General features: G+C 52.2%; 2 protein-coding genes across 4 annotated transcripts; both read left to right on the forward strand.

The window, feature by feature from the left end:
* The first annotated feature begins 4906 nt into the window (after nucleotides 1-4906).
* On the forward strand, nucleotides 4907-9079 carry LOC132467163 (chymotrypsin-like protease CTRL-1). Of its 3 annotated transcripts, none has more exons than XM_060064295.1 (8): nucleotides 4907-5050; nucleotides 5311-5417; nucleotides 6731-6810; nucleotides 7145-7238; nucleotides 7414-7582; nucleotides 8158-8324; nucleotides 8449-8693; nucleotides 8977-9079. In XM_060064295.1, exons 1-7 carry the CDS (start codon nucleotides 5005-5007, stop codon nucleotides 8608-8610), a joined length of 825 nt encoding a protein of 274 aa, XP_059920278.1. In that variant the 5' UTR covers nucleotides 4907-5004; the 3' UTR covers nucleotides 8611-8693; nucleotides 8977-9079. The 3 variants fall into 3 exon arrangements, with proteins under 3 accessions (XP_059920278.1, XP_059920277.1, XP_059920279.1); XM_060064294.1 differs by having other exon boundaries at nucleotides 7145-7226; nucleotides 7393-7582; XM_060064296.1 differs by having other exon boundaries at nucleotides 7145-7226; nucleotides 7393-7582; nucleotides 8194-8324.
* Nucleotides 9080-9383: 304 nt separating this feature from the next.
* LOC132467159 (C3a anaphylatoxin chemotactic receptor-like) lies at nucleotides 9384-11265 on the forward strand. The gene is made up of 2 exons (XM_060064289.1): nucleotides 9384-9513; nucleotides 9907-11265. Exons 1-2 carry the CDS (start codon nucleotides 9504-9506, stop codon nucleotides 10977-10979), a joined length of 1083 nt encoding a protein of 360 aa, XP_059920272.1. The 5' UTR covers nucleotides 9384-9503; the 3' UTR covers nucleotides 10980-11265.
* The last annotated feature ends 97 nt before the right edge of the window (nucleotides 11266-11362 follow it).

Below are 11362 nucleotides of genomic sequence, written 5' to 3' on the forward strand. Positions count from 1 at the left end.
CCTGGACAGCTGACCTGTATGCCATGAGCACCAGAGGCAGATGATTGTCCCAATCCCGCTGATGCTCAGCCGAGACAATGGCCAGCTGCTGCTCCATACAGCGATGAAATCGCTCCACCAAGCCGTCACTCTGTGGGTGCAGGGGGGTAGTACGGGTCTTCTGCATGTCCAGCCTGCTACATAAAGCCGCAAAGACACGGGATTCAAAATTTCTCCCCTGGTCACTGTGGATGGACTCCGCTGCCCCAAAACGGCTAATCATCCCCCCGACCAAAGCGTCCGCTATGGTCTCCGCCCCCTGGTCAGGCAGAGCGTACGCCTCCGGCCACTTGGTAAAATAGTCCATGGCCGTGACTATTTTACGGCCATGGAGGACATACTTGTTCCCCCTCTCTGTGCAGGGTAGCGGGCCCACCACATCCACCCCAACCCTCTCCATAGGGAACCCCACAGGGAACTGCTGTAGCTGGGCATGGGACCTTTCCGTGGGGCCTTTGCGGGCTGTGCAGCCATCACAGCGGCGACAGAAGTCCTCGACGTCCCTCTTGTGCTGCCCCCAGTAGAAGCCAAGGCGGAGGCGACGCAGGGTCTTTGTCACCCCAAAGTGACCTGAGCCCACGGCACCATGGACCGCTTGAAGCACTTCCCCACGCAGAGAGTGAGGCACCACCACCTGCCACCTCACCTCTCCGGTGGCGGGTTCCTTCCAGGCCCGCTGAAGCACGCCATCCCACAGTCGCAGGGCCTCAAACTTAGCCCACAGTCCCTTGGTGACCAGGGAGAGAACGGACACTTCTTCCCATGGGGGCCGCCGCTGTTGGTCCAACCACTGGAGCACTGGTCGAAGGTCTGCGTCCTCCTCCTGCTGCCGTCTCCATCCTGCGGTGTCGACCTCCCGGAGCTCACAGCAGACTGGGGACGCCACCTCCACCGCAGAACATCCCTCCTCCTGGCTGCACAGCTCCTTCTCACGGCTCTCCCTCCTTTCACAGTTGCGGCAGCCATCCTGACTGCAGGGGCGTCGGGAGAGGGCGTCTGCATTAGCATGGCGTACCCCTGCCCTGTGCACCACACTGAAGCTGTAGGACTGCAGCTCCTCGATCCACCGTGCGACCTGCCCTTCTGGCTCCTTGAAAGACATGAGCCACTGGAGCGCGGAGTGGTCAGTCCTTACAGTGAAGTGACGGCCACAGAGGTAATATTTGAAGTGGCGTACAGCTCTAACGATGGCCAGCAGCTCGCGGCGAGTGACGCAGTAGCGGCGTTCAGCTTTGTTAAATGTCCTGCTGTAATACGCCACCACCCGCTCCCCTTCCGGCCCCTCCTGTGCCAGCACGGCGCCATTGCCAACGTTACTAGCGTCCGTGTCCAGGATGAAGGGCAGGGCAGGGTCAGGAGGGGAGAGCACCGGGGCTTTGGTGAGAGCTCCCTTGAGTGTCTCGAAAGCAGACTGGCAATCCTCTGCCCACACAAACTCCCTGTCCTTCTGTAGCAGGCGGAACAGGGGAGCGGCCACACAGGAGAAGCCCCTCACAAAGCGTCTGTAGTAAGACGCCAGTCCGAGGAAGCTTTTCAGCTGTCTGGTGTCAGTGGGGGTGGGCCAGTCCTGGACAGCTTGCACTTTGTCCTCCATGGTGCTAATGCCTTCTTCCCCCACCCTGTGCCCAAGGAAAGTTACCTCTCTCCTCAGGAAATGGCACTTATCAGGATGGAGCTTCAAGCCCGCCGCAGCTACTCTCTCCAGAACCTGACGCAGCGAGGCAAGTGCTGTCTCGAAGGAGCCCCCGTGTGCCAGTATATCATCCAGGTAGACGATACACTGCTGCCGGGGGATGCCGGCGACCACTCTGTCCATCAGCCTCTCGAAGGTCGCAGGTGCATTGCAGAGGCCGAAAGGGAGGACCCGAAACTGCCACAGTCCTCTGCTAGTGCAGAATGCAGTCTTGGGTCTGGCGTCAGGGGCGAGAGGGCACTGGAAGTAGCCAGAGCGGAGATCGAGTGAGGAGAACCAGGACGACCCAGCTACGACATCTAAGGCCTCATCAATGCGTGGGATGGGGTAGGAGTCCTTCTTCGTCACTGCGTTAAGTGGCCTGTAGTCGACACAGAATCTCCACTTACCCCCCTTCTTAGGCACCATCACCACGGCTGCTGCCCAGGGACTATCTGAGGGCTCTATGAGGCCTGCCTGCTGCATCTCCCACAGCGCCTGGTCCGCAGCCTCCTGGCGGGCCAAGGGCAGGCGACGCGGGCGCATTCTGATGGGCCTGGCATCCCCAGTGTCGATCTCATGCTGCACCAGGTGCGTCTGACCCACATCGCTCTCGTTCAAGGCAAAGCTGTCCTTAAACTCTGCCAGTAGTAGCCACAGCTGCTCCTGCTGTTGAGGGTCTAGTCCATCACAGTGCCCCTGCCAAATTGCCCGCACAGTCGACAGCACAGTCTCCTCACCTGTCTGAGGAAGCTGGGCAGGGCAGGGGAAGGGGCCCAGGCTCATGGGGTGGGGTGCTGGGGTGGCAAGGGAGTAGTCTGTAGGAGCCGAAACATTGACACAAGGGGGTGGGAGGGAGGGGGAAGGGTTGCAGGAGGAGGACTGAGACAATGGACAGGGATCGGGAAGACAGGGTGGTTGGAAGGTCTTTGCAAGGGGGTGAAGGGGGCCGGTGACGTGTGACTGTTCCATCTGAGCTGTTGTCGGTGGGGGGCGGATGTAGGAGGTGTTTGGCGGGGCCATATAGACTGTGGGCCCTCCTTGGAAGCCAATCGCCCCCCTCTCAAGGTCCAGCTGGCAGCCAGTGCACCGCAGGAAGTCCAACCCTATAGGATACAGGGGTCCTGCACAGCTGCTACCCACACTGGGTGGAGGACAGTCTTTCCCCCTACGCAGATGGACAACAACCCCTTCCCTTTCATGGGAGCCCTCTCCCCCGTGACTGTGCGGAGCTGCACGGTTGTAGGTTGGAGTACCGTCCAGGTCGGCAAAATGTCTGGCCTCACCAGGGTCACAGTAGACCCCGTATCGACTAAAGCCAAACAGGCCACCCCCTCAACAGTGACAGGAACATGACAAAAGTCCCCCGCCCAGGTCCGCCCCACCACGACAACAGGCTCCGGGATGTTGTCGTCTGCTTCTGGGGGGGGTGGAGCTCCGCCCCCCCGGCTGTGATGATGGGCTCCTCCAGACGACGACGGCGGGGGTAAGGGGGCAGGGCCTCGCGTCTCCCCAATTACGCGGACCCTGACCCGTTTCCCTGGGCTCTCACAGTTGTAGGGCACTCTCTGACAAGGTGGCCAGGCTGCCCGCAGCCCCAGCAGACCCTCTGCTCTCGACGAGACGGGGGGCGGCGGTCCGCCTGCATAGAGACAGCGCGGACGAGTTCAGTGAGCTCGTCCACCCAGGCTGGCTTCTGTGAGTCCTCACTCCTCTCCCTCGCCGATCTCACCATCGGCTGAGGAGCAGGATGACCGTCGATTGCTCCAGCCCACACCAGCTCCCTCTCTATGGCCATCTCCAAGGCCTCTTGCAAAGTCTGCGGGTGGGCTAGCTGGGTCTGAATGCGTAGTTCTGTAGGGGAAAGGGCCTGGAGAAACTGATCCCGAGCGAGTTCGCTCTGCACGGCTGGCGGCATGTGGGCGTATGCTCGCCGAGACAGGCTCTCGATATCGTTGGCCAGTGCCCGCAGCGTCTCCCCAGGCTTCCTGCGCCTATTACAGAGTTCTGAGCGCATTAGCCCCGGCTTAACACATAGTCCAAAACGCCTACTTAGTGCCCCCACTAGGGCAACATAGTCCCCCCTGTCCTCTGGGCTAAGCAGCAACAAACAAGACAATGCGTCGTCCGCCAGACACATCGCAAGCTGCAGCGCTTTGACCTTCACTGACCATCCGGCAGCATCGGCTAAAAGTTCAAATTGCGCGTGGAAAGCTTCCCAGTCAGCCTTACCGGTGTATCTAGGCGTCTTGATGGACACCGGGCTTGATGTAAGAAAGGCGCCGCCGTGTCTGTCGCCGTCTTGTGGTGGCCACGGGCAGTCGGCGCTGCGAACTATGCGTGAAAAATCATATTTTTCCACGGCGGCCGTTTCCCGTTTGGTTCTACCCCTCACCAGAGACTCCGAGGCTTCTCCACATGCCCCCTCGCCGTAGTCGTCCATCTCTATCTTCACCCGACAGTCCGCAGGAAGCATTATTGTTGCAGAGAACAAGCCACAACAAAAACAGAGCTAACGGCGATCGCAACTTCAGCCTACTCGCCGAGCACAGCAGGACCGAGAAAAAATAAATAAAAATAAAAATAAAATAGTTTCACTTCTGACACCAATGTAACGACCTCGCCGATGACATAATCATGTCGAGTCATTAGTAATTGATCGTAGTTTTTAATCAACCAAAACCAGGTCACTGAAAAACCCGTAACAATGTAAACAACTGCAGAAAAACCGACACACAAACAAACCCCCGGTTACCCCGGCAACACGGTCTCACTCGCGTGCAGGCCCCCACCCTGATTGACAATAAGAACATTACAATACATGCACATAGAACAACTGGCATAACGGACAATGAAATACAATGCAACACATAACACACAAACTATTTAATTGTCCCAGGGTCGCTACAATACCTAATAAAGCTTGATATACCTTAAATTCAGACGAAATGGTCATCCATATACACAGAGGACATCATTCAGCTCTCCATATCATAACTGTTCATCCAAGTACATTGCAAAGAGCACACAGCTTAGTTTTACATATCTTATTTTCTGACCACAAATGTTCCAATTCCTGTGGAGTTATTGTGCAATGTTCTTCTGTTTTGCGGGCCTTGAACGCCACCCCAGCTGTGTACCGCCAGACCTTGCACAGCGCTTTCCCATCGCTATCTCTGAGGTAACATGTGGACTGCTGCACATATCACGCAGGGAGGGTTTGTGGGCAGCTATAAAAAGCAGGGCTCCAACGGGGGGTTCATCACATACGTGGAATACAGTCTACTGCAGTCATGTTTTTGATGCTCAGTTGTTTCGCTCTGGTGGCCTCTGGCCTTGGTGAGTGCTAGAGTCTTCCATCGATGCTCACAATGTTAGCTTCGTGTTAACATGTTGCAAGTACGGAGAGTTACGGCGTACGCTATGATGTGTGTGTGTCATGCGCATTGAAGGCGACGTGGTGACCATGCATTGTATTGATCATGTATTGACCACGTATGGGTGCATTCAGGGTGTGTGGGGGCGTCTGTGTTGACCACGTATTGTTGTATTCAGGGTGTGGGGGGGTGTCTGTGTTGACCACGTATTGTTGTATTCAGGGTGTGGGATGCCATCCATCAGGCCCCAGGTGAGAGAAGAAGACCACAAGATTGTGAACGGACAGAACGCCGTGTCTGGGTCCTGGCCCTGGCAGGTGTCCCTCCAGGTACAAACGCGCGCACACACACACACACACACACACACACACACACACACACACACACACACACACACACACACACACACACACACACACACACACACACACACACACACACACACACACACACACACACACACACACACACACACACACAGGTTTAAATTATTTTATTTGGATCTACAAGCAAAACAAAGTTGTTGTTTTTTTTTTTTGATCCAAACATTAATTAGAAGGTTTCAATCTGAAAACTAACCAGACACTGAATGTGCAAAATGCTTAAGCACGCAGAGGAGTAGAGATGAAATGATGATGGTTGAGCTGAGGTTAAAGCATTGCATATGACAATATGGCATTCAGGGATGGACAACACAACGTCTCTTCCAGATGTGGAGGCTGCCTATGGTCGCTGAGACTGAGCAGAATTGTAGAACTCTTTTCGCATCAGCCTTTTGCAGTCCACCCATCTGCAAACCTCGGAGCACAACGTTGTGTACATGCCCCAAATTTCCGAACACAAGGATGATTAATTGGCAGTTATATCCTAGAGCTGTGATACATTCTACCAATGGCTGGTATTTCATGAACTTGGATGTGAAGCAAGTGTCCATATACAGATCAAACGCACAGCCTATTTCAAAGACGGTAAGTGATTTTCTGGCTTGGTTAATGAAAACAATGTCTGGGGTGTTTGGGATGTTACACAGTAGGTTGTTATCAGTACAATTATGATCAAACCAGTTCAATTTCACAGTGCTGTGCTTATCCATGTGTGTTGTTCTGTCCTGTACTTGTCTGAGTTCTTGTGAGACCAAGTCCACCAGACGGTCATGTCTGGCGATGTACAGTCCTTTGTAAAAGCTACAGCCGTTTAGGATATGAGCCATTGTCTCTTTAGTGTCTGGGGTGGGATGTAGGATGCAGTGTGGGTTGTATTGTGACGGATACCAGATTGCGAGGTTGTATTTTGTTGTCAATACCTGTAAGCGGGCCTTAATGCAAAAGATAAGGACGTCCTCTCCAATGTTCGTGTTTGAGAGGATAGAGTGGGACACAGAGTGGTTTGCAAAGGGTAGCACTGCCAGTTTGCCCTGCAGGCTTAAGCTAGTCCAATGCTAGTCCAATGCACACACACACACACACACACTCACACAAACACACACAGCTCCTTGATAAGATGCACCTGTATTTACTCTGGAGCATCTTTCGATAAAAGCATTTAAAATAAAATACATCTAACAGTCATAATACAAATATACTACTAACTACTACGATCCATTCGTGTATGATATGACCATGTGACTGAATCCTCTACTCAGGAAACCGGTGGATTCCACTTTTGTGGCGGCTCTCTGATCAACCAGAACTGGGTGGTCACCGCTGGTCACTGCCGCGTCAAGTGAGTACAGCATCCATCTCTTTCCCAGCTCTCGCTCTGTCTTCCACCTCTCTCTCTATCTCTCTCTTCCAGCTCTCTCTCTCTCTCTCTCTCTCTCTCTCTCTCCCTTCCAGCTCCCTCTCTCTTTCCCAGCCCTCTCTCTCTCTCTCTCTCTTCCAGCTCTCTCTCTCTCTCTCTCTCTCTCCCTTCCAGCTCCCTCTCTCTTTCCCAGCCCTCTCTCTCTCTCTCTCTCTCTCTCTCTCTCTCTCTCTCAGCTCTCTCTCTCCCAGCTCTCTCTCTCTTCCAGCTCTCGCCTGCTGAACCCTCACGGTTCTTATTTTTTCCGTCTCTGTAGCCCGGGTCGCCATCGCGTCGTCCTGGGAGAGCACGACCACCAGTCCAACGCCGAGCAGATCCAGGTCATCTCCATCGCCAGGGTAACAAGGCTTCTCTACCCATCCCCCCGCCACTAAGATGCTCTTCATTGACTCAAACCAGGGGCATAGCTCCTCTACGACACCCAAAGCGTCCATTCCGTCCCGGTAACCCTCTCCCTGTCTGCATCCTGTGGTGTCCCCCCCCCCCCCCCCCCCTCCTTCGTAGGCCATCACTCATCCCGACTACAACGGCCAGAACTGGGTGAACTTCAACAATGACGTCACCCTGCTGAGGCTGGCCTCCCCAGCCAGGATGTCGTCCCGCGTTTCCCCCGTGTGTCTGGCAACCCCCGGCAGCGACCCCGCCGCTGGCACCCGCTGCTTCACCACCGGCTGGGGCAAGACCAGCCAGACCTGTGAGTCGAACCTTCGTCTGAGATTGGCCTCCGACCTCTCTCCGATAGGTCTCCGTCTGAGATATATCTCCGTCTGAGACAGGCCTCCGTCTGAGACAGACCTCCGTCTGAGACAGGCCTCCGTCTGAGACAGACCTCCGTCTGAGACAGGCCTCCGTCTGAGATAGGCCTCCGTCTGACAAAGGTCTCCGCACACTCAGATCAGCGGATTCAGGAACCAAAAGAGCCACATTAGAAGGCAGTTTGAATCTCTGGAACTAGTTTGCACTGATCCCAGGGTTCTGTGGGTTCTTCATGTGTTGTCTTATGTGATGTACAGGAAGGGAGGGGTTATGGGTAGAGAGGCAGCGAGCAAACCCCAATCTGTGTCACCCAGGGAGCTGAGAGCTCTTTGTAGTGAATGAAAATGCAATATTAACGGGATATCGCTGCCCACTCCCCATTACAGATCATCAAGTATTGGATAATCATTAGTCATCCTCTCCATCTAATCTCACCAATAGCCAGTCCTCATCCACTATACCTCATCCTATCCTCAGTCAGTCCTTATCCTAGGCATCTCACCTCACTAACAGCCCGTCCTCATCCCCTGCCTCTCATCCCGTCCTCAGCCAGCCCTCGCTATCTGCAGCAGACTTCCCTCCCCCTGCTCAGCAGCACTCAGTGCCGCCAGTACTGGGGTCAGAACAAGATTACCGACGCCATGATCTGCGCTGGAGCCTCTGGAGTATCCTCCTGCCAGGTAGTCATGGACACGTGATGATGACACATTGATACGGTTGCGGCCTGCTTCACTTCTGTGATGTAAACAAGCTGAAGGAGAAGCGAGTGCAGCAGACGACTAAACAGTACCGTCTCCTCTCCAGGGCGACTCCGGCGGACCGCTGGTCTGTGAGAGGAGCGGCGTTTGGAGCCAGGTGGGCATCGTCTCCTGGGGAACCAGCAACTGCAACGTGCGCACCCCGGCCGTGTACGCACGCGTGTCGTACCTGCGCCGCTGGATCGACCAGACCGTGGCGTCCAACTGAAGACGAGAGTCCAACTGAAGAATGTGTCCGAGGGAGTGAGCAGCGTGTGGACGTGACGAGGTGTAGGACCGACACCCAGGGCCGTTGCTACAATTCCTGGGCCCCGATACAAGAGGAACTGATGGGCCCCCCTGCGCTGAATTGTTGACGGGGGGGGGGGGGGGGTGGAAGGAGTAATTGTTGACGGGGGGGGGGGGGGGGGGGGGGGGTGGAAGGAGCAATTGTTGACGGGGGGGGGGGGGGGGCTAGTAATATGGGCTGGTTGTTAAAAACATTTTTTTTGTGTGGGCCCCCCCTGGGCTGTGGGCCCCTAGAATTGTCATCACCTTTCACCCCTTATCGACGGCCCTGCCGACACCCATCCAGTCGATTGTCGTTTAAATCGTTTGAGAGCCAAATGTTCACATGTGTTCATTGTGATGTATGCTTGAATTTCATTGCAAGTAAAACTGTTGAAACCACCAAACAAGTGTTTTGTTTTTTACCTGGGTTGGCCAAGGTTAATTATATGAATAATAATTATAACGTCAATGATAATTCATTTAAAACCAGGGAGACTCTACTCAATTCTTTGGATTTTTCTATTGATTAGACCAAGAAGATTGTAGCTTTGTTTTGAAGGCCAGTTGACAGCAGAAAGATGAACCCCTTGTGTGTATTGGCAACCAAGTGTCACAACACAATGAAGTGTATTGTGTTTCACAATAGGCTCTAAAGTTGTGACATATTTTTATTTTTTTGGCATCTTCTTTGCATACATGTGAAATGTGAGAGCGGTAGTATGGGCGTAGCCCGAGACTTAGTAGGAGGGACTGTCGAGTCTCTTTACTAAGTGGCTTGTTCAGTGGTGGAGACTGTACTGTTGAGATAAGGGTTGGTGGATCGACAGAAACATGGAAACAGGTACTGTTTGTCTAAACCATATTTTTTTATATTTATGTTTACCTAGAGTATTATGAAGTATAAATGTTTTTTAATGTCTTCCTTTAGTAACATGAAATATAAATGTTTTTTTATTGTTAAGATGCTAACCTGAACTGTTTTTTTTATGTTTACCTACAGTAACATTAAATATAACTGCTTAGAAACAAACAAAAAAATGTATCCATTAACTAACTCGGTGACTATAAACAAACCCAGATACTCAAAACATGATTTAGAAAAAATACACTCATGATAAGCATTCCTAAAGCGTCTCAAATGTGCATGTTGCAAGTGATATGATATGCTGTTAGAAGCCCTCCTTAAATAAAAGAAGGCTGCCACTATTCTAACCAGACCTTTCTTTGCTGGCAGATTCAACTGATAACCTCACTTCGACAGCAGCGCCAGTTGCCAATAATCAAAGGCCAACGAATCCTCATAAATACATGAATACAATTTCGCTGATCATCCTTTGTCTGGTGTTCCTGTTTGGAACGGTGGGGAATGGCTTGGTGATCTATGTGACCGGTTTCAGAATGAAAAGAACAGTCAACTCAATCTGGTTTCTCAACTTGGCTTTGGCTGACTTCCTCTTCACCAGCTTTCTGATCTTCCTAATCATCTCCCTGGCCAAGGACTACCACTGGCCTTTCGGAGAGTTTATGTGCAAACTCAGCTCCGTCATCGCCATCGGCAACATGTTTGCCAGCGTCTTCTTCCTGACGGCCATAAGTGTGGATCGCTGCCTGTGCACATGGGTGGTGGTGTGGTCCCAGAACCACAGGACCGTCCGGAAAGCTCAGCTCATATGTGTTTGCATCTGGCTGGCTTCTCTGGCCTGCAGCATACCCTATGGACATTCTAGATGTGTTTACGTCCGAATGCATTTCACTGTTTGTGCACTGTCCCAGACGGCCAATAAACTGGCCCTCACTCACTTCCAATTCTTCATGGGCTTCCTCATCCCCATGCTGGCCATAACGGGGTCTTATGTGGCCATAGGTATGCGAATGAGGCGCTTCAACCGAGCTAAGAGTAGGAAATCTCTCCGCATTATTGTTGCCATTATCCTTGCATTTGTAGTATGCTGGGTCCCCTACCACGTGCATAAGTATATAGAAGCATATGGCAACAAGGACAACATTTTCACAATTCGAAGATTTTTGGGACCATTATCATCAAACCTGACCACGGTAAACAGCTGCCTGAACCCCCTGCTCTACGTCTTCATGTGTGATGAATTTATAAAGAAGCTCAAACAATCTCTGTTTCATGTCCTGGAGACTGCATTGGCTGAGGACTACCTGTTCTTTGCTACAAATAATTCCCGATCTAATACCTCACGCCTTTTTAGGAGGTCTGAGTCTGGTTCAGCTAACAGGAAGAACAAAACATCTGCAACCATAGCAGAAACCTTCACCCAAGTTCCTACTGGTGAGGAATAAACAATCCACAACAGACCAACCCCTAGCTTGAATTCATGTGAATTAATTTAGTAAACATTTACAACAGTGAACGCTACCAGGAAGGCCTATGAAGCATATCCTGTATTAAGCATTTAAATATTGTGCTTGAAGCTCTTGAAGTGTTTATATGCACAATCCACTGAATGGTTTGTATTGTATTTGTTTCTAAATGTTCTACCTGTAACATCTTTGTTAAATGCTGTTTGACAGTCGACTGCCATTATAAAGACTGCGGTCAATGATGGAAAATAAAATGTTCATCATATTATTTGTCTTGATATCAAATTGATGACTTGACTTGATTGTTGGTCATGGCCTTCCTGCGGCATAATTGTGTATGAAGGGGGCGCTGAAGGCATGAG

Source organism: Gadus macrocephalus, chromosome 11, assembly GCF_031168955.1.
Source record: "Gadus macrocephalus chromosome 11, ASM3116895v1".
Taxonomy (NCBI): domain Eukaryota; kingdom Metazoa; phylum Chordata; class Actinopteri; order Gadiformes; family Gadidae; genus Gadus; species Gadus macrocephalus.

Bases quoted from the DNA above. Each gene is read 5' to 3' on its own strand.
- LOC132467163 (XM_060064294.1), top strand. From the start codon at position 5,005: ATGTTTTTGATGCTCAGTTGTTTCGCTCTGGTGGCCTCTGGCCTTG. The intron at 7,583-8,157 runs GTGAGTCGAACC...CCTCACTAACAG, and splicing joins GGGCAAGACCAGCCAGACCT to CCCGTCCTCATCCCCTGCCT. The intron at 8,325-8,448 runs GTAGTCATGGAC...TCTCCTCTCCAG, and splicing joins CTGGAGTATCCTCCTGCCAG to GGCGACTCCGGCGGACCGCT.